Raw genomic sequence first — 23,779 nt, 5'->3', positions numbered from 1 at the left:
GAGATATATAATGAATGAATTAGGTGGTTCACGTCATTGTTCATAATGCCACGATTGTTACCATTCATCATGCCATCTATCTCATGTTTAGATTATCATATCATAGGCGATACATGGGCAAACGACCATTTGGGGCAATTTTTGTTCAAATTTATCATTTGGGTAAAATTTAAATTAATACGGATAAGTAACAAATATTAGAACTTTTGAATTGAAATTCATAACATATGTCACAACTTTTTTTTACATTGAAGTTATAAAAAAGTTTATGATCTCAATTTTAAAATTTAAAGTCGTAAAGGGATTTTTTTTTTCTTTTTTTCATTGATTAGGGCTTCATTTTTTTATTTTTGCATAAAGTATTCTTTTTAAATGGTAAATAATTTTTTATTTTAATTATTTAATATATTAATGTATGTTTTCTTTTTTTTTAATTTTATTTAATATTTTCTATATTTTTTTTGTTTATTATTGTATTTAGTATATTTTCTATATTTTTTTACTAATGTTAAGGATTATTATTTGTTTTTGTAAATTAAAAAAATAATGGAAAATATTTAAATTTAAATAAATATATTAAAATGTACTACATAAGATAAAGCAGAAAAATCATCAACTAATTATATATATAATGAGATGGACAAATCAATTCTAAATAGAAATTCATTGTGTAGACCTAAAGGACATAATCGTAATAATTATCTATACAAACAAGTTAACGATTAATATCGTTTCTACTATTTAATTTTATGCTTCTGCTTAATTTGTATTGTTTATTTTATATTAATGTATTATGTTATTTTTATTTTAATAACTATTTTTTATACTAAATTATTTTCTGTTATTAATATTAAAATAATTTATAAAATAAAATTAATTAACACTACTATATGAAATTATTAATTTACTTAATGATAATTGTAAAAATTAAATAAATTTTTTAAAAAATTAATATTATTTGTTAAATTATAAGTTAATAATAGGAATATCTTGCTTTTAGAAAAAATGATAAATATCCATTAAATTCACAATACTTTTTTATTAACTAAATAGCATATACTTAATATAAAATATATATATTAAGCTTATGTAAAGTGAGTTTGAAATCAACATGATAGAAAAATTAAAGTTCTTCCTAGGTTTGCAAGTTTTTCTTTTTTCTTTTTTAGAGACTAGGTTTCCAAGTGGAGGACCACTTTACAGGAATGTCTTATCTCATGAACTAGACAGAAGCAAAACTCTATTACTCTTTCAATTTCAACTGCTAAAGGTATTTATGTTTATGTTGCGAACTATTAGTCACAATTATTATGGATAAAATATCAGTTAAAAAATTATTCTAATTATTTTGAGCACAATCTACCTATAATTTATGATAATATATATTAGTACAATCAACCTATCCAAAAATCTCATTTATCATTCTAAAACAAAAACATATAAATAAAAATCACATACATCAATAGAGTGATAAATTTATTAGAGAAAACCTTCATGTTTTATCAAATTGAAAGGATTGTACCTTCAAATCTCCCTCACTAATATTATAACAAAAACCACCGATTAACATTTATCCCACATGCAAAAATTGAAAAGTTTCTCATGCATCTTATGCATTTGGTCTCATGTATTTTTATATTTGTCTTAGTATCTATGTTTCTCTCACTAGTAAACCCCCCAAACAGTAACCTCTTCCTTATTTCTGTCCGAGATGGCTCAAAAGGAGATCTAAATTAAGTTTCAATGGAAGAATTTCCTGAAACAGACTTTCTACTTGGAAAAAGGGTGGACTAGGAAAAGCTTCATAAAGATGGAGTTCCTATTCTGGACTACATCAATAACATAGGTAACTGTAATTACACTAAACCTAATTAAAACTCTTCAACAAATTGATAACTCATCCAAATCTAATAAACCTGGAGTACAGTAGTGCTTGAAAACGATGATTTAAAGGTGCCATGAATTTTAATTTATCTATATAGAGTGGCCTCTAGAATTAAGTTTAATTTAATTGAGATTGCTAACCGATAATACGAGAAATTCTCAATTTCTTTTCAAAACACAGGAAAACATAGAAAATAAATTTGGAAGCTTGGCCCGCCATTTCACACTTCCCCTTGCCCATGGTAACATAACATGTATGGGTCCAAATTAAAGGCTCCAAATTTCGTCCAAAACAATATATAACACAGATAGGGCCAGAGTTGAAGTCCTGATTTTGAAGTCACGGTGCTCGACTCTTTTCACGTAGCATCATGGGACGAGAGACACAAGTTAGGTCAGCCAGGACCCGAATAAACGTGTGGTGTGGGGGCAGCAGATTCTCTGTTGTGTATTCGTCTTTTTTTAATCTGAGTAAGAGTAAGAGATCACATGTGTCTTCTAGGAGTATAGATTAGTCCTATTTAGGATCCATGATTCGAGTGGCCGTCATTGGTTCAAGAAAATTTTATACATGATGAAATCAAAGACGAATTCTTGTTAAATACATCATTACACCAATCCTTTGGGTTGCTGATGTAAATTCGTCTTATAATTACTTGACCAAAACTATGTATGTTACTACAATTTATGAATGAATGAATAATGAGTTTGTTACAGTGCATTTGTATAATTCAAATTTATCAGTGTAGTTAATGAGAATGAAAACGAAAGAGAAAATGGCAACTGCTAGCGGTTACATTAATGCACGCGATTGTTGCTACAGAGATAGGGGACAGGGGCTGGCCGTTTGCGTGATTGACTTGCAAGCCGGCAACATCACGATTCACATATCTATAGGGACAAGAAGCCTCACCAGACGGTTACGTACGGTGGCATGATATATTTTCTTTTATTTTTTTCTATTTTACAGGTAGTAATTTTGTTCTTCAAGGAAACAAAGAATGAGAAGAAGGACACTAGTACATTATCACTTTGTTTTGTTTGAGAAAAAATGCAACTCAGAAACCGCTAATTAACCGTCCCTTTGCGGTGATTGCGCTTTTGATTTTTTCAGTTTCAATAGTAATTTTTGAAACCAAACGTGTTTATTGTTTAGTAAAAATGAAACTGAGATTCCCGTGAAAAAAAAAATATATATCCACATTTAGTGGTTCATCATGCGTCCAACATGATTGTCTTCAAAGGATCACATATGTAAAAAATAAATTAGAATGTTTTTTAATTCAAGTTTATAACACTTTTTATATTCTTTTAAATTTCCAAAACTAAGAAAAAAGATTTTTGAATTTGATTTTTTAGTTTTAAAAAGACATATTATTCCTATATTTCACAATTACCCTCTTTTATTGTCACCATTATCGTGGCAACAACACCATCACGGCAACCAATGTTTTAAAAACGGAACGAATCATTGAATCGGTCAATATACTGATTTAAACGATATTAATAAAATAATAATGGTAATTAAATAACATTAGAGAAACATAATATCATAGCTTAATTAATAACACCAAAAACTAAAAATAAAAAATACTTTTTAGGTTTTTAACATTCAAAATAAATTAAATTCTATTTTTTTATCTATATTAAAATATTCTTGTTATTTATTATAATAGTATTTTTATTTATATTTAACTTTATTTAATCAAGTAGGTACTTTTTTAAAATTAAAATATTTATGTATGTGATTTATTGACATTATTTTTTATCTATATTATAATAAATAACATGAATATTTTAATATAGATAAAAAAATATAATCACTAAATCACAAGTATTATTTTAAAAGATAAATATAATATATAAAATAAAAATAAAGTCATATAAATATTCTCTCATCAATACTACTACACTAATGAGGATTAACTCTTTCAACTATGTGCTACATCTACTTTCTTGTAAGTAGATTGATTGTTTAGCTCGAAATGAAAGATCAAAATTCTCCATGTACCTATCAAGATAATAAAAAAAGATTTCTCATAGCCAATTATCACCAATATATTAATTCTGAAATTGATACCAATTGCCGGCACAATAAAGTCTTCTAAAAGTATTGTGCGACTCAAAGTCTAATAATGAGGATGTATCCATGTACATGAGGATGCTTGTATTGAAAGTTTTTCTTGCAAGTAGATTCATGCATGGAGGTCAGAAAACAAGCCTTGTAGGCGTTGCGGCGATGTAAAGTAATAAAATATGCTAAAAATAATGGCTAGGTGAGTTAGAACAAACACAATCAAATTCTAATGATCATCATTAAATATTTGTTGATTGAAAATGATTTAATAAAAATGAAAAAAATGAATTTTCTTTTGACATCTTATATTCTTTTTTATTAAATGTTTATACAACTTTAAAGGTTGTGTCTGCCGAAACAACTTAGCATAAGCTAAAATGCAAACACAGATATTTTCCTTCGAAGTGAAGCGTTTGGTTTAAAATTGATGCAAACTATGAATTTGCATTAATTTTTATGATGTAAAGTGTCAATTTTTTTTCCTTCATAATTATTTAACTTCTAATTTATAATTATTTGATAAATAAAAGCTCTACAAAATAATTATTATTGAATTTATGTGTAAAGTTAGAGATAAAATCTACTACTAAAAACAGGATCCACTCAACGACAAGTGAGAACTAAAATAAATTTTAAGTGAAATATTTTGCTTTAAATGAAAAAAACTATATATTGATATTTTTTTATAACATATGTGATATTTTTTCAAATTTATGTTTTGTTTATCAATTTTTCTCTATCAATATAAATTTGTTTTTATTTTCTTTTCTTTTCTTTTCTTATGTATACCAAAGATCTTAAGGGAGGAAAAGCCAAGATCCCTCCTTTCTCCCCTAAATCGGTCCATGCGTACACACATAATATGTTAAAATTTAAAATGAAATTAAGATTGATATAATATTACACTAATTTTAAAATATAAATTATCTAGAAAAGTATCTTTAATTAATTTAATATAATATATTAAGATTCAAATATAAAATTTAAATTAAAAAATTATATTTAACTAATAATATTTAAATATAATAAAATTATAGATAAAATAAATATTTCCTTGTTAAAAAAATCTAATACAGAAGAAATTACGTAATTTAACGTGAAAAAAAATAACTCATATAAAACTCCTTTATTTTAGAGTAATCTTTTTTTGTCATCGCTGTCCTTATCATTATAGAAAAGATGATCTTATAAACAAGTTTGATCATGAGTGTGTAAAACACCAGTTATTGATAAACAACTATTTTCACTCCACTTTTACGAAGGATCAGAGACATTTCTGTACGAGAAAGAATAGCGCACTCAGACATATCAAGTCTAGTTTTTTAATGATTTTTTTTTTCAAATCATAGTTTTGATATGAAATAACCTCATCCAGAGAAGTGATTAATTTTGATTAAGAACTATGAAAATTTTTCTTTCTGACACAATTTATTTCATACATAAAAATCAATCCATAATCAATTCTTACATCACTTAATTATAATCAATTCTTACATCACTTAATTAAAAAATATAAGTCACTATTAACTTTCATTTTTTGTGATAATTTTTTAATGACCATACTTATTGTTATCAACCAATATTAGTCATCAAGGTCCAGCTATTAATAATTAACAAATAAATAAATAATAGTTAAAGTTAAGAAATATATAGTACAATTAATCTCTGTATTTTAATTTGTATGTGATTTCTATTTTTAATTTAATTAACATATAATTCTCATAACTTTTTAATTCTTTAAAAAACAGGTTTTTGTTCTGAAATTTTATTCAATAATTAATTAAAATTTATATTTCACCATTGGTTTATATGAATTTAACAGAATCGGGAGCCCATATATAAAATAGTTTAATTCGAGGTGTTCGTGAGTTGGTTTGGGTCGGTTTTGGTCAAATTCAAAATTTAACCTAATCAAATTTGATCGATTTGATTTTTACAATTTTTTTTTGAAATCCAATCTAACCCATCCCAGTCATAAATGGTTTGGTTCGGTTCGGGTTAATGGGTTACCCATTTAAATTTTTTGACATTTTTTTCCCTTAGAACTACTATTTTATATGATGATTTATTCAAATATTCAATCCAATTAACACAATATTATCAAATTTATGAAAGTAGTAAAATTGATTCATTTAATACCATCAATATAATATTCTAAAATTGATTAATACAAAATAAAATAAAATATTTTTTAAAGAGACTTACTATAATAGTTTGAATCATAACTATTTCCTACAAATTAATTTTTTGTAATAAGTTTTACTACAACCAGATTTGCTACAACCAGATTTGTTGCAATTAGATTTGCTGAAATAAATGAATAAAATGAGATTCATTAATATTACAAACATGGTAGAAAAAATAAATATGAAAAAAAAGTAAAACGAATAACAATGTGTCTGAAAGTAATACTTTAAGAAGTTCTAATATTAGTAATCCCAACACTTGGAGTTGATAAGTGTTATGCATATACCATCTGTATACTGAAATCACATAGGAACTTAACTTTTTTTGAGTTTTATCCAGAAGATGCTAAAGTGAATGATTTTACAGTAATTTTGGTTAAATTTTGTATAGAGTTATGGTAGAGGCATGAAAGAGGATTAAAGAACTCAAGTGTCACGCTCAACGCGACCTCCTCGCTTAATGAGTAAGAACAACATAGCCCAATAAAGTTAGTTAGCGCAATAAGCCACATTAGAAGACAACTGTCATGAGCAAGCCCATTAAGCATGCATCCTGTGGCTTAGCACGCAACCACTTGATCCAGTTGGACATGTGCACTCAGCGCCAGTGTTGCACTAAGCACATAGGAAAATTCTTATTAACCCATCAATTGGTGAAGCATATAAAAAGAAAGGAAACATTTGATTTCCTAAGCATGAAGTAACCATAGAAGAAGCAGAGGAACAAAGTAGAGAAAAACAAAGAAGTCAGTGCAAGGAAAATTCGTTTTCGGAGCTTTAGCCGATCCGTTTTATTCCATTTCTCTTCCATTTTCTTCCCTTTCATCCCTCTTTTATATTTGTAAATCTCTTATGACAATCAAAGGCTAAAACCACCCATTGTTGGGAGTTTTGTAAACTAAACTCTTTTTGATGTAGTGATTCTAAACTATCTATTAATATATATGATGATATTATTGTTCATCTTTGTGCTTATTCACATGTCTTTGGTTTGATCATCCATTTTCATAAATTGTTTTAGAATTTAGGCATTGGGAAATATTTATATGCTAAAAACTGGGGAAGAACATCTAGGTAATCTATGTCTAGGGATAGAGTAGTATTGTCTAGTCTGTGCATGCATCTTTGCTTGTAATGTAAATTATATATAACTCATAAGGGATTAGGAGCGATATTAAGTGATTTAAGTTCTCTCACTTGAAGGATCATGATTAGAGTATGTTAAAAGGTCTGGGTAATAATCATCTTCGTGTTAAGAAGAGAAAAATCTATTAAGATTATATCAAAAGTAGTTCTGGTAAGCGGAGCCTCCAACATGTTCCTTAACTCCTCACAACACCATCTCACAACATTCGAGCATTTGTTTTCTTAACCTTTCATGTTCCTTGCTTTGCAGTAAATTCACTTAGTTATATTTTCACTTAGTTATATTTGTAGTTAATCAATGAACAAGATTCGATTTGAGTCACTAATTGCTTAATCATTAGATATATATAACTCCGAGTATAAACTTAGTCCCTCTGGAATTTGATACTTGGTCTTACCATTTTAATATTACTTGTACAACTCAGTACGCTTGCCAAGGAGTCAACAAGAGTCCCATTATTAGCAATATTTAAAGTCAAACTAAATAACTCTAAAAATTTTAATCGATTTTGATTAATTCGGTTCAATTTTGATCAGATTTATAAATCTAAAATCATGACCCAACACAAACTGTTTATATCAATTTGGGTCAATTCGGGTTCAGGGGTGACCCGTACCCATGAACACCCGTAAGTTTGATAAAAACGAATTTTCATTTCACAACTTATATTTTTATTTTTAATTAAATATTTTATACAAACTAACTATATGTGTTATACGTCTCTTGTTTTTTTAATAATTGTCAAATAGAATTTTGCGATAAAAAACATAATTTAAATTATTAAAAAAGAAAAATAATTAAAGACTGCATCTTCTCAATTTAGGGTCAAGCTCAATTGTATACAACTTGGGCTTAGTTTGAGGCAAAATGACCAAAATGGGCTTCCTTTAGAAACAATTTCCCGATATGGGTCTGTTTCCATAGTAATTTTAGAGGGGGTTTGTTTTTCACGTAAATGGATGTGTATCGCCATGTATGTTGGCGACACATATAAAATGGCAGAGTGTATGTCGCCAGTCAAACTGACGACACTGTGCAGAGCTATATCGCCAAAACCAGTAGCGAAATAGACTGGTTTTGTAAGCATTTTTTTTTCTTCTTTGTTTAACGTGTGTACATGTATTTTCTTCTTCTTTGTTTAAAATGTGTGCAGGGTTTCTTTTTCTTTTTTTTTTAATAAAGTTTTAATGTGTAGAAAGTGTATTCTTTTTTTCTCTTTTTTCTAGTTAAATTTAATTATTTATAATAGAAACTTTAAAATCTACCTTTAAAATTTGTACCTTGGCCTTCGAGTTTTAAAAGTTTTTGACACTATTTTTATTTGAACTAATTACTTTTTTGTCAGAATGAAATTTTAATTTTAAGTTCCAGTGTGCTAGTTTTTATAATGATTTTTTTTATGTTGGAGTTATTATTAACTAAATATATTAATTAGTATCAGTGCACTAATTAATTTAAATAAAACACAACAAATATATTAACTAAATACATATTACTAAATTTGAGTAAATAAAATATAATAAATATTAATTAGTATTAGTATTAACTAACCAATTTAGACTATTAACTAACCAATAAACATGTGCAGGCATCTCGTCAAAGTCAGGAGCGAAACATAGTTTTAAACGTAATTCATTACAAAAACTGGCGCACTGGAACTTAAAATTAAAATTTCATTATAACAAAAAAGTAATTAGTTCAAATAAAAATAGTGTCAAAAACTTTTAAAACTCGAAGGCCAAGATACAAATTTTAAAGGTAGATTTTAAAGTTTCTATTATAAATAATTAAATTTAACTAGAAAAAAGAGGAAAAAAGAATACACTTTCTACACATTAAAATTTTATTAAAAAAAAAAAAAACCCTGCACACATTTTAAACAAAGAAGAAGAAAATACATGTACACACGTTAAGCAAAGAAGAAGAAAAAATGCTTACAAAACCAGCCTATTTCGCTATTGGTTTTGGCGACATAGCTCTGCACAGTGTCGCCAGTTTGACTGGCGACATACACTCTGCCATTTTGTATGTGTCACCAACATACATGGCGATACACATCCATTTACGTGAAAAATAAACCCCCTCTAGAATTACTATGAAAACAGACCTATATCGAAAAATTGTTTATAAAAGAAACTCATTTGGATCATTTTGCCCTTAGTTTGAATTCGTTCGCCTTTCAAAATCAAACTAGAGATTTGTGTTAGAGTCAACTTGATGAACTAGTAAGTTTCAAGCTTTCGTTGCCAAGTTTGACTTAATCAAAGATCATGTCCTATAATTATCATAGATTTGCAGTAGTTAAATGATTATACGAGATCATCCGCCCCCATGATAAGGTATCTGTTGTTCTTCATGTTGAGACAATTCTTTAAATTAGTTATTATATCAAATTAATTAGTTTGAAATTGAAATTGAGAAATATATTTAAAAGGAATAAAAATTTAAAAAATAAATGCTTAATATAAGAAATTAGGATAAAACATGTCTCAACGAGAGTAATAACAAACTTCTATTTAAGAAAAAGTTCTTAAAATGTTCTGCATGTGGAGACATAACTTTAAATTAGTTATTATATCAAATTAAATTTTAAATTAAAAGTAAGAAGTATGTTTGAAAGAAATAAAATTCTAAAAAGATGCTCAATATACGAGATTATAATAAGACGTGTTTAAATTAGAGTAATAATAAAACTTAAAAATACTTCTGTTTAAGAAAAACTCCTCATCAAAATGTTTTTGAGACAAAAAGAAAAAAACAATTTCTAAAAATACCACTATTCAAGGTAAATTGTTTTAAGTTATATCCAAATAGAATTTGCCTAGAAAAAGAAATAGGAAGAAAACACCATTAATGAACCAGGCATAGACAATTTTCAGACTGAGATGTCTTATAGTCTTTCTTAACTTAAACAAACACAAATACTTAAAAATTAAATTTTTTAAAAAATGATACTTTAGTTTACTTCTTGTATATAGGACAATTAATAAAGTTGAAACTTGAAAGGGTGCAATTTCCTGGGCATGTGCATAAAAGGAGAATATGAAGATGATGACCTTGGATTTCCATTACAAGCTAGTGTGTAGTGCTCAACACATTCTGCCTGCCTTAGTATAAACGGTACCGCGAAAGTCCCCAGCCGCACTTACACGAGCAGGGAGGAAATCGTGCACGGCATGCCATGCCATGACTCAGCCCTCAATGGAAAACATCACATTTATTCAAATAAATATCGCACATTCTTTTTCAATATATATTTCCATCGTTTTGATTACAACACCAATAAATATTAGTCCAGTAGTAAGAAATGAATTTATATTCTAAAAAACATGTGAATCTAATTGAAAATCTTATCTATTTTATCTCTAATAATTCAACTCACATAAACTTTTCAAAGTTAGAATAAACAGATCAAATCATCATTTTAATTGTGAGACTTACGAATCTGTGTGAAGTTAGCATTTAGTCTACAGAAGATCACAGTGGCTAAAGTGGTCCGCGTATGTGGAACTGTTCACACATCAATCTTCATATGCCAATGATGTCATCACAAGAATTGAGCATGGCACTCGCAAACAAGAGCAAGACGCACAAGGCCACTAGATATTATTATTATTATTTTCTTCTACGTGGAAGTCTTTTCCACTAGTCCTCCGGAAGTCTTTTTCTTCCTTATTTTTCATTTTTTGTTAAATTAAAAATTTTATTTTCCACACTATTTTTTTTCTTTTTTCATGAAAAGAATAATGTTAATTCCCATTTAAAAAGCACTTAAAGAAAAGTTTTTTAAGTTTGATTATAATGTTATTAGATTTTTTAATAAAGACAAAAATAAAAATATATTATATATATAAGAATAAAATTTTCATTCTTTTATTCTATCTTGTATTATGAAAAAGATTAAATTAAATATAAGTTTTTGTACGAAATAAAATAAATATATTTCAGATAATCTCAACAAATAATAAGAATTTATTTGTAATTTTTTTCCTGAAAGGATCAAAATGCAATTTTTTTATATAAAAACTAAAATGAAAAGGTGTATAAATGTATGATCAAGTTTTTATTTTAATATTCTCCCCATTCTCCCTCAAACTCATACTAAATAGTGAGTTTGGTAAGTGTCCAGTTTATATATAATTAAATCAATGAAACCCTCTTATTTTATTAACATTACTTGAAAGAACGACACCTGTGTCAATTGTGAAATATCTGATAAATCAAAGATTGGGATTGACTTAATTTACTAAGTTTAAAATACTGCCTTGTTTGGTATATATGCAAAGGAAAGTCATTTGGGTCATCACATATTTGATAGAGATAAAAGAGACGAAGGAATGTAATTTTATTTGAGTTAGGTAAGATTACTTAAGCAAATTTCTTCCTTGAGTATATACACTTGTATATTCAAGGTCAATATTATTGATAAAATGAAATAACTCTAATTCACACAATCACACATATGATGATGTATATGTTTTTTTTTTATATCTAATTGATCTGTGAATACAAACATTTATTTACAATCAATCAAATGATGTTATTAGTCTTCTCTTTCTATTGTTATTATTTATATTTTTTTTCTCCTTTTGTGTTTGTTCCTGTTGCGATTATTTATGTAATTTCAACATATTTTCGAACTCGAGTATATGATTTTAGATATGTCACCATGTAACTTTGAAGAAGCAAACAAATATTGATGGTTCGAGAAATAATATTTGTAATCTTGATTTTGTTTTAGAAAAATTTATTTAATTTATCTTGTGTAAATATACTTTTTTATTATATTTTCTTAGATCGCTTCAAAAAAATACACTATTATAAATATTTTTTATGAGGTTAATACTTGTATATTTATGAGATAAACTCCTATTTTAATGATTGGCTCTTCCTATGTTGTATATCTGATTCTATCTTGGTTGGGAAAAGTGTTTATATTTATATTTAATTATAAAATAAAAAAATGTCTAATTTTTGGATCACCATGACTATAAGTTTTGTTGATAACTAATGTTTTGAGAGAAATTTTAATGTTTTAATGAGATTTTTCTTCTTAAATATGTTTTTTCCATATGCAAAACTTGAAATTAAAACTAAGACATTACTTTAGTGGACCGAACCAGTTTCATTTGAACCAAGAGTTGAAAATTAAATATTTAGTTAAAGATACTATTTATAATCTTGTGAATGAAAAATAAAGGTGATTAAAATAAAAGATTCCATGAAAGAGGTTCAATTAGGGATTAATAATTGATAAAATAGAATTATACTTTACACCAATAGCTTAATTAAAAAAAAAACAACAAAGATATTGTTTGTATCGATTTTGTCCCCATTTAAAAAATCATGCGAGTAACATGAGTGTTGGTCTTGGTGCTTCTAGTCTCAGCCGTTTTCAACAATCTGCATATCGTAGTCTCTGTCCTACACTCCTAGTTTTGGTCCCCAGGCCCAACAACCAAATTAGTAGAATGGTTATGAGTTACGATAGATGCGGTCCTTTTATAGTGATAGAGAAAGAAATAGACCGTGTCTAATGATAAATATTATTATAATTAGTTTCGTGTCTTTATATGTCACGTAATATATATAAAAAAAAATCAGGTCAAAAGTTCAATCTTCTAAATATTGAAACAGTGAGTAAAGTGCACACGCGACTAATGGGAAAGTAGGCTCATAAGTTCATTTTACCGGAATTCCGGAAATAATTTGATTTTGAATTTGGGTGAAATGGAATAACAATATAATAAAATTATATTAAATTGTTTAACATGTGACAAAATTTATCCTCCTACACTCGCTATGTTTGTTTAGGAAAGAAAACAAAACAAAAAAGAAAGAAAGATAAAGACAGAGAATTGGATGATTTTTTTATATTGTTTGATATAAAAAATAAATAAATAAGAAAGGTAATATATATATGTGTGTGTGATGACATAAATATTCCTAAAAAAATTTAAAAAATGAAAATAATTGGTCCCAAGGTCCTTTTACAAATAAACTCATTCCTTCCCCCTTTCTCTTTACTTTTGACTGCTTTTTGGCATGAATTCTACGAATTCTATTCTTTCTTTTCACTTAATCGAAACAACCAAACTAATGAAAAGATTTTAGTAAATATTTTTTTTCCATCTTTAATCCTTCCTCTTATAATCCATCTAACCAAACAAACCTCTGTATGAACCAATTATTCAGTGCAGACTTTCAGGACATCCTATTCAGTTTTTGGATATTCTTAGGGAAGCAAATTAGACTACATATGCATATTAATTTTAGGCCTTTTGACATACAGTCTAATTTTGTTGATTTGCATTTGTTTGTTAACATAGTTACTAATTAATGAATATAACTCTCTTAACTCATTTTGAGTTTGTGGGAAAAGATGAGTTTAATTCTCATGTAATATATTCTTAACAAAGAGTGAAATTTTTTAAGTGCAATTATATTTATAATGGAGAATTAGTGTCACAGTCAATCCAAAAAATTGAAACTTATAAAAATCCTTCAAAATTTTACTGAAAAAGTTAAAAGTCCTAATTACCGTTCTTAAAAAAAGATTAGCATAGTTGGTAGTAAGTTTTGACTTGAGTTTTGCCCCTCCCACTCAAAAAAATGTAAAACTAAAACAAAGAGTAACACATCCTATTAATTTCTAAAATAATAAGTATGATTCAAATTACATTTTAAAGTTATAAAATTATTATATTATTCTTAAAATTATTAAAACAGACAGTTACTTTGGACCTTAATATTATTAAATAAAGGCAATTTTAATTCTTTAAATTACAAAAGTAAGGATTATATTCATTGATATCTAACAATTTCATAGGCTAATTTAATGTATCATTCACTAAAAACTAAAATTACAATAATTAATAATTGACTAATAACTAAAAGAAGTTCAACTTAAATTATATAAAAATTAAATTTGATTTCTGAACACATTTTAATTGCCCCCGTTTCATTTTGTAAACCACTTGTAAAGTATATTAGGCGTCTCTCTATATCTCAAAGTCTAATCTTATAATACTTCAATTTCATGGCTTTAAATGTTTGAGATTAACTTAGATGAATTGAGAAATATTAATGAATGTAATGTACTTATCAATATACTATCAATAGTAATAAAATATTTATAAATAATTACTTATCTCAACTATAATAACTATTAAATATGGATATAATTGAAAAATAATATAATTTTAAAATTCTAAAGCATTAATTATTTTAAAATATAAAGAAGCTAAAATAATTTATTAAGATTGACCTAATAGTAGAAGGTTTCTATAATCTGTATTAGATTTTATATTTAGATTCTAACTTTAATTCTTACCTATAAGAAAAAGATTTTAACTTCAATACCATCATTATATATAGAAAAAAAATAAAAATCATGTTTGAAAATATGTTCTACTCATGATAAATAGAAAAATTCTACATTTTAAAACAAAAACGCCAAAATAACTATGATATTACTTTTATGTTGGATTGTGATTGATTAACGAGACGCACAAACACACACATAAAGATATGACAAGAAGAAATTAATAAGTCGTTAGTTTGAGTGTCACTAGATTTAATTTTTTTGAATAAGATTTTAAATTTGAGTTTTATACATGAAAAAAATGTGATTGGATTTTTTTTTTTTACTAAAAATAATCAGTCAAATTCTCCCGATAAAAATTATTCATTAATAAAATCGATATATATATCATACCAATAATATGTTAAAAATAAGATATGAGAAGAGTATAGTATAATTAAAGTGACTGTACGTTGTTAAGAGGGCATGAGTTGGTTCCTAATCATATTCATATCATGCCTTAAACGCGGACCAAACATATTGGATATTTCTAGGAAGCAGCAAACACAAGAGTTCATAAACCAGACAACACAATCAACCCATTTATCCCAACACGTGAGTAAATTCCACCCTTCTTCTCCCTATATATATATTTGTCCCAATTCCCAAGAGTGCTCGTACCAGCCAACAAAAAATAAAAACAACACCTCATAAAAGCAAGCAAACACACAAAAGAAAGTACCATATATTATACATAAACCTTATTCATTCGCCTTCAACCAAACCATATATCTTATTCTATTTTCTCTACCTCTCTACCACTCTCTTTCTTTCTCCTTCTCCTCAACCATAATCATGGAGAATATTGGAGAAGAGTACAAGCATTACTGGGAGACCAACATGTTCCTCCAAACCCAAGAACTTGGCAGGTAATAACAATAATAAGTAACCAATAACTAATTAATTAATCTCAAGCATATGTTATGTTATTAACTGAACTAACATAAGGTTTGCTTTGTTATTTTTGGTCATGGTAGTTGGGGATTGGATGAGGCTTTATCAGGGTACTACGATTCGAGTTCCCCGGATGGTGCCGCTTCATCTGCAGCATCAAAGAACATTGTTTCCGAGAGGAATCGGAGGAAGAAACTCAATGAAAGGCTCTTTGCGCTTAGATCGGTGGTACCTAACATTAGCAAGGTAACAAGGTTGATTAATTAATTAATTTATTGATTAACTAGCTGAAACTGTTCATTTGGCGTTCACATTTATAATAAATGAATCGGGTAATTGAGACTGTTCTACAATGATGTAATTTAATTGGTACCTTTCTTTTGTTGTGTGTGTGTGTGTGTGTGTTAAGCATAGAAAAGAGAGAGAGAAAAGAGAAAGAGGATGAGGCATATTAATTTGTCAATTTGGGTTTGTAATAATGATGAATGGTGTTGTTGTTGTTGCAGATGGACAAGGCTTCGATTATTAAGGATGCTATTGATTACATCCAGCACTTGCACGAGCAAGAGAAGATTATCCAAGCTGAGATAATGGAACTTGAATCAGGGATGCCAAAGAAGAGTCCAAGTTATGATTTTGAGCAGGAGCTGCTTCCTGTGGTTCTCAGGTCCAAGAAGAAGAGAACAGAGCAGCTATATGATTGTGTTACTTCAAGAAACTCCCCAATTGAAGTCCTTGAGGTTAACCCCCTCTCTCGTATTATCTTTTTGGGTATGTAAAAATTTAGGTGAATTAGATTTTGGAAGTACAGACTGTTGACTAACTATGTTCTCACATTGACATTGAGATTTAAATTCATGTCCTCATGAGATATGAGTTTGATCTTCCTGGTTGGACCAACCTTTGTTAGCCTCCCGAGAGACTTGATGGTTAAGAGCATTGATCTCTCTCTTGCATTATTGATACTAGAAATGATGTGGGGTATTGCTAATTTGTTGCCGTGGCATATACTATGAAGATAATGTGGGGTATTGTTAATTTGTTCTTATTCATTTGAAGTTTTGTTTGAATTTTTTATTTTGATTTTGATATGGTGGGTGCAGCTGAGGGTTACACACATGGGGGAGAAAATTGTTGTGGTCAGTTTGACATGCAGCAAAAGGACAGACACAATGGTGAAACTGTGTGAAGTGTTCGAATCTTTGAAGCTCAAGATCATCACTGCTAACATCACTTCGTTTTCAGATAGGCTTTTGAAGATAGTCTTCATTGAGGTTAGTCTTCTAACTTGTAGCTCCTTTCCTTCATGACATCAGCTTCCTATTTTTCATATAATAATAATAATTCCTCATCTTTATACTTTACTTATTCCCATTAAATTAGCTTTGGGGAATTGGTAGGTAGGTGTGTGAGATCTGGATTCCTTTTTTTTTACTCCTAATAATAAATGAGCACAATGTTACGTATTATATTTATATCGTGTATGCATATTATACGGCACAAAATAAAGAAGATACAGCTAGAATTAGGGCCTACATGCTTGGAAACTACGAGACTACTTTAGCTAAAGTGGAAATGTGGAACACCCATTACGAATAGTATTAGACTTTTGAGGGCAATCATGAGGGCTTTAACCAGAATTTCCGAGTAAAGTCAAGAGTTGCAATATTAGTGAAAGTCGTAATAAAACTTGTAGTTATTTTTTTGAAATGGAATTTCAAGGAAATGACCTTTTGAATATTATATTCTGATTTAAAGTTAAAAGAAGATTCTACTTCCTATAAACCATGCTTAATTTTTTTTATTATCCTTCAACTTAGTATATAAAAAATAATTCTGAGAAAAGAAAATCAAAGGCAACAATTATTTTTTATAAAGTTTCTTACACACACGAAATCAAAATTAAGTTTATATATTTTTTAAAAATATTTTTTTTGTTTAAACCAACAAAATTATCTATTAATTAAAGAAAGGTCCCTTTCTTGAGAGAGAAGTTTAGTTTACTTAGCTGGGGTCACCACCTTTGTTTATTCCATCATTAATACCAAACAAAAATTTATCTGTCTTAATATTTTGTCATCATTGTGATCTTGAACATATATATGAAAGACAAAATTTAAGCGGAGCATGATAGTTATTTTGGGTGCTATTTTTTTATTAAAATTAAATTTTACAATTTATTTTTATTGTTATTAGAATGGGATTATACCGAAAATTAGTGAAAAATCTCGTTTAGCAGAACAATAAATCTAAATCTTGGATCAAATTTTTTCTTCTTATCCCTTAAGATAAAAAAATAGGCAAAATTACTTTTTTATCCCACTATTTATCTACTTTACTCAATTTCGTCCCATTATTAATTAAAATTTCAATCAAATCTCATTATTTTTAAAAGAACATCAATGTAATTTTTCATCCTTTTACCCACAGTTTAAAATAGTCACTATTTGTAAATACTAATGGCAAAATTGTATGAAAAAAATAGTATATTAAATATTTTTTTTAAATAATGAAACCTGATTCGACCTTTAATCAATAGTGAGATAAAATTGAACAAAAATAATGAATAAATATTGAAACCAAAAATATAACTAAGCCTAAAAATATCAAAGATTTTTTTTTTAAAAAAATAAGAAATTAAATGTATTTCATTATTTTATTTAGTAGTTTCTTTAGAAAATATAAAAAAATATTTGTAGGAAAATTCATAAGAAGATATATAATGTTATTCTTAAAAGAATAGTAGAACTGACCTATAAAACATTATTAAACTTTATCTGGATTAGAAGTGAAATAGAAAGGAAAGAGATAGAAAAAATACAGTGAAAAAGATGTGTTATTTAGATGGATAAAAATGAGAGGAAAAGACATAAAAAAATCCTTCACTTGTTTGGATGAGTGGAAAAGAGAGTATAAAAATAGATAAATTACACCACAATATTTTTGTACTAATTATGTTTTTTATCCCATTATTTTTTCTTAACAAATTCTTTATTATTTTATATTATAAACAAATATTTAATTTTTTAAAGACTAAAAGAAAAGTAGAGATTCACAAGATTGATCATCTTCAAATCATGATAAATATGGAAGGATTTGTAAAATGAGGTTATACAATTTGACACTTTCTTTTCCCTATTTTTCTTCTAACCAAATAAAGAAAAGCTTAGTAATCTTTTTCATGTCACTCATTTCTATTTCTCTTTCTCCTAAATCACTCAATCCAAACATGAAGTAAAATTGATCATGAATCAAATGTGTTTGATTAGATGTTGTGTATTCATATTTATATCCATTTTTGCCTCAAATACCCAAAAGAACATAAAAGTTAGTCATTGATGCTTTAGCATTATCCAGTTTCATTGTTCATGGCATATAACCAAACACATGATAGGTAAATCAAATTTACCTAATTTAATCAATTAACAAGCTTTTTAAGAATCATAGGTTAAAAAATATTCTCAAGTTTTTTGTTGTCCCTCTTTATTTCCACTTCACAATGAATACATATAAGTTATTTTTTTTATTTTTACTTGCATGATAAATGTGTAAATTAATTAAAAACTAAATAAAGAATAAAAAGTGTAATTAAAAAATTAATATTATTTTAAACTTTAAAAATGACAAATAAATACATTTTTTTCAAGAAAAAAAAAAGAAAAAGAAACTTGACACTTGAGAAGAACAGAGGGAAACAATATGCTGTCCCCTTTATTCCAAAGTATCCAAACCAGCTTATGCTCAATGATGCATGGAATTGATATATAAGCCAAATACAGAGTTGTCTTGTACTAGTATTTAGTTGGGACAAGCCAAAAAACTTGGGAGGAATCTCTTGCAATATTAGGTGGTTGCATTAAAGTAGTTATAATAGTGTAATACCAAGACCCAATTTTGAAAACGTGTTTCTCATTCTCCTGTGAAAGAGGGATTTGTGTCATTCGGCGTGTCTCTGACCATGTGGCACCGTTTTCTTTTCTCTTTCGCGCACGTTCTTGTTGCTTTTCTTGTTCTAATTAACCTAAATTTTTGCTTCCTTATATACAACGAACCTTCCTCCGCAGTGACTACATTGCTCTCAGGCCCACTAACATGGGTGTTCAGTGTTCACCCTACTCAAACAAATCAAACGAAAATTAACATGTTTTTTTTTTAGTAAAATTGAATTCAGTCTTCATAAATTAGAGATGAGTATGAGTATGGGTTTGATATGTTTATCATTGTCCATATTCGAACACGACCATGACCCAAAATACATGAAAAAATATGCTAGACTTATTTTAAAAATTGAATATGTTCAAATCAACCTCATTCCTATATTGAGTACGAGATTTTAGATTTAAATCTTATAAATAAAAAAATTTATAATTGAAAGAAAAAATTCCACCAAAAATAATTAATTAAATTTTAAAATTAATAAATATTTCATATTAATTCTCGCAAAATAAATTGACTTTGACTGAAACGCAAAACCTAGAAATTAAAGAGCATAATGATCCTTAGCAATGACAAGTATTTCATTGTTATACGGGATTTGGTTTGGTTTGTCTTTGTCGTTTTTGACTGAAGAGAAGAGAGAGTGAGTGTTGAGTCTCGGGGTAGTGGTAGTACAATCACGCTGATTGAGGAACTTTCTTATTAGCCAAACACATAAACGTGTTCTAATATTTTAAATTGAAAGTCAAATAATTCAAAAGAGATCAAATAATTGAAAAGCTGGCTTGCTTGTGTTGTATGCTTGTTTGTTTGTTTATATTATTTTGAGATATCAAACGCAATGGTGACGTTTAAGGGAGTGTTTTTAATTATTTTTATTATATTTTGATTTTTATACAAATTATTTTTTAAAAGGTATTGAAAGATAGTAAGTGGGTAGAGAAGGGGAGACAATACAAGAAATATATATATATATATATATATATATATATATATATATATATATATATATATATATATATATATATATATATATAATGAATTAAAAAATCAAAATAGCTTAGAGATGTATTGATTTTCATTTTAAAAATTAAAAAGAGATATCATTTTTAAAATAAATTTTTAAAAACTACTTTTCTTGAACTACTTTATTTTTTAGAAACAAAAACAGTTTTCGAAAATAAGAAACGGATAAATGTTTTTTCTCTGTTTCCTTTGGATGTTCCAACGTCCAACCGTTATTTCAAGCTTTACGGATGCAAATACTGGATTATTGAAATTTGAAAGGGTTTCTTTCCAATATTACTATTTGGAGGAAAAAATGAATTATATTTATTCACAGAACTAGTTTTTTGAGACGCATACGCGCACGTTTCATTGGTATTTCTTTTTTACATCATTAGTTTTTATTTTTTCTTACTTCATCATTTGGTATTTTATTTTAATGAAAGTACTATCTTTCATACTAATTAATACTTTAATTTAGATTAAATTGTAATTTTAGTTCCTCTAATTTTTTAAATTTATAGTTTTGATCTCTCTAATTTTTAATTATAACATTTGATCCTCCTAATTTTATAAATTAACGATTTTAGTCCCCTAATAGATTATTAACACATAATTAGGATTAATAGAATTATTAAGTTAATTACAAATTAATTTAAAATCATTAGTTATTAAAAAAATTAACAAAAAGTAATTAACCTTCACGGGCAACAACACCATGATCAATAATCTTTTATTAAAAAAAATTAATGATTAATTGTTTTTATTTAATTTATAATCAACTTAAAAACTCTATTAATCATAATTATTAATGAAAGTACTACCTTTCATATTAATTAATACTTCAATTTATTTAAGACGTAAAAGTAAAATAATTTATATTTTGTATTTAAACATGTGAGAATTTTTATTTTTTTTATAATGGTGACAATGAAATTTTGATTTAGAATCTTTTACAGACTATCTAAACCCCTAAAACTAAACGGATTCTAGTGGGTATGCTAAATTATACTACTATTATAAAATTTTCTTTATTAAAAGGAAGCCTGCAGTCGTATTCAATATATTCGTTGATGCCAGTAGGTGTAATAAATTAGACTTATTGCAACCTTATCAATGAGGACTTGCTCATTCATAGTGTAATAAAATACTCCTGCTGTAATAAGGAAAAAAATACTCCTACCAACCATGAACGATCCTCTATATGCTAAAGATATTTTGTCAAGGGATCAATTAAATTGATTGAATATGACACATAAATTATTATAAATCCTCTATTCTCAACAACCAAATTAACTTTATAACTCTTATACTTTATATTGTAACATGGAGAATTTTATAACATAGCAATCATAATAAATTTGGGTCATATAATTACATATATTTTATAACATACCATAGATAGAGATGCTTTGAGAAATATTAAGAAGAAAAAAAAAAAGTGCCGCACTATCTGTCTTTCTAAAACCTATTCAAATATATTATTATACTGGTGTGGATGTGATTTTTTCTTCTAAAATATATCGAGCTTGACGTGGCTGTTTCAAATTCAAGAATTATTTTATAACCGAGTTAGTTCCTCAACTAATTTTTTAATATGCTGTACAGATGTCAAAACCTAATTCTAAGAGCAAAAGTTTCAAATATATTATTATTATTATTATTATCATAATAATGTTATAATAATAATAATAACTAGAGGAAAGACTCAGTTTATACAGTATATTTTTTAATTAAAATTTATTATACATTATAGTTTGTGACTCAATGAAAGTGTAAAAAAAAGTTTTACACGATTAATACATGTATTATTTATTCTTTTTATAATACTTTTTCTATTTATCTCTTTGTTGTATTATTCATTTTATTCCATACGTATTTTCTTTTTTTACTCTATATCTATTTGTAGATATGGGTGTAGGAATAATATTATTTTTTCAATATTTATGTACGTTGTACAAAATTCTTAACTAGTGTTTAATAATAGTGTATAATTTTTTCATTCTTAAAATTTATGTTTATGAGGAATCACCTTTAGCAATCATAATTGTTAAGAAGTGTTATAAATATGTTTAGGTTAAATTACTTACTTGATCTCTATAATTTTATAATTTTTATCTTTTTAGTTCTTATAGTTTACATTTTAATTTCTTTTTAGTCCATGTAGTTTAAAAGTGTTCTATAGTCTCTATAGTTTACATTTTAATTTTCTTTTAGTTTCTGTAATTTGAAAACTATAGAGACTAAAAAATAAGAATCATGAAATTTTAGGAATTAAAAAAATCACTTTCAAAACTACAAGGACTAAAAGAAAATTAAAATATAAATTATATGGACTAAAAAAATTATTTTCAAATTATAAGGACTAAAAAAGTAAAAATCATGAAACTATATGGATCAAATGAATAATTTAACCATTTGTTTATTATGTTTAAAGATTCTTGGGAATATTATTATGATAACAATTGCAAATCTTCCATTTTCATCAGAATTTTAGATTCCCACCTTCCTTCATAAGAATGTTTAATTAAAAAACATAGCTAAAATTATTCTTGTTTTTTAAAGGGACAGTTAAAATTATTCTTCAAAATGCTAGTTTTCTAAGAATGTTTTAAAAACAAAATTCATATCAAACATAAGCATCCCTGTAAAATATTAAACACATACATGTCCTTCTAAGTTATTTTGCCAAAAATCATTTTATGTATTTTTTAAACAATAATAACAAAAGTCAAAATTGTGTATGATTATGAATGGGTAATGGTCACATCAGCCAGTCCTAAGCATATTGATTATTTTAATCAATTATATTAGCTGGATATATACCTTCTAATTATTTAAATCTAGAAGTAATTGAGAGATGACAAATATTTAATTATGTCTATTTTCAGGCAAATGAAGATGAGAAAGATCATTTGCAGATAAAGATCCAGACAGCCATTAAAGCTCTTAATGACCCTTTAAACCCCATGAGCATTTGAGGAAGAAAATATATAAATTTGGGGGGTTCTCATTTTGGGGTCACTAGTATATAAATAGAAAGTATAGGAACTGTGGCTTTCATAGGAGTTTCTCGTATTTGGTTTCGCTACCCCCCTTTTTTCTTCGCACTCAATATTCCCATCAATCATGACTCTTCATCAACTTTATTATCTGGGAAAGATTGCAAGTTTCATCCCCTTGTGTGCTTACTGTATCAATTAATGCTACTTATAATAAAAGTGCATTTCACATCATCGTGGATCTTTTGTTTTATTTTAGTTTTGAAATGTTTGGTAACCTATACA

General features: G+C 27.0%; 1 protein-coding gene across 1 annotated transcript; it reads left to right on the top strand.

Moving 5' to 3' along the window:
- The first annotated feature begins 15,181 nt into the window (after nt 1-15,181).
- LOC114387637 (transcription factor bHLH35-like) lies at nt 15,182-23,728 on the top strand. Its single transcript, XM_028347843.1, has 5 exons — nt 15,182-15,526; nt 15,635-15,797; nt 16,058-16,291; nt 16,655-16,825; nt 23,384-23,728. Exons 1-5 carry the CDS (start codon nt 15,453-15,455, stop codon nt 23,471-23,473), a joined length of 732 nt encoding a protein of 243 aa, XP_028203644.1. The 5' UTR covers nt 15,182-15,452; the 3' UTR covers nt 23,474-23,728.
- The last annotated feature ends 51 nt before the right edge of the window (nt 23,729-23,779 follow it).

Source organism: Glycine soja, chromosome 15 (assembly GCF_004193775.1).
Source record: "Glycine soja cultivar W05 chromosome 15, ASM419377v2, whole genome shotgun sequence".
Lineage (NCBI taxonomy): Eukaryota > Viridiplantae > Streptophyta > Magnoliopsida > Fabales > Fabaceae > Glycine > Glycine soja.
This window is presented reverse-complemented; position numbering and strand designations above follow the sequence as displayed.

What these genes read in the sequence shown, in the direction of transcription:
- LOC114387637 (XM_028347843.1), top strand. Translation starts at nt 15,453, where the DNA reads ATGGAGAATATTGGAGAAGAGTACAAGCATTACTGGGAGACCAACATG. An exon ending in CAAACCCAAGAACTTGGCAG is followed by an intron (nt 15,527 to 15,634) that starts GTAATAACAATA and finishes TGGTCATGGTAG; the next exon opens with TTGGGGATTGGATGAGGCTT. An exon ending in TGAAGATAGTCTTCATTGAG is followed by an intron (nt 16,826 to 23,383) that starts GTTAGTCTTCTA and finishes GTCTATTTTCAG; the next exon opens with GCAAATGAAGATGAGAAAGA.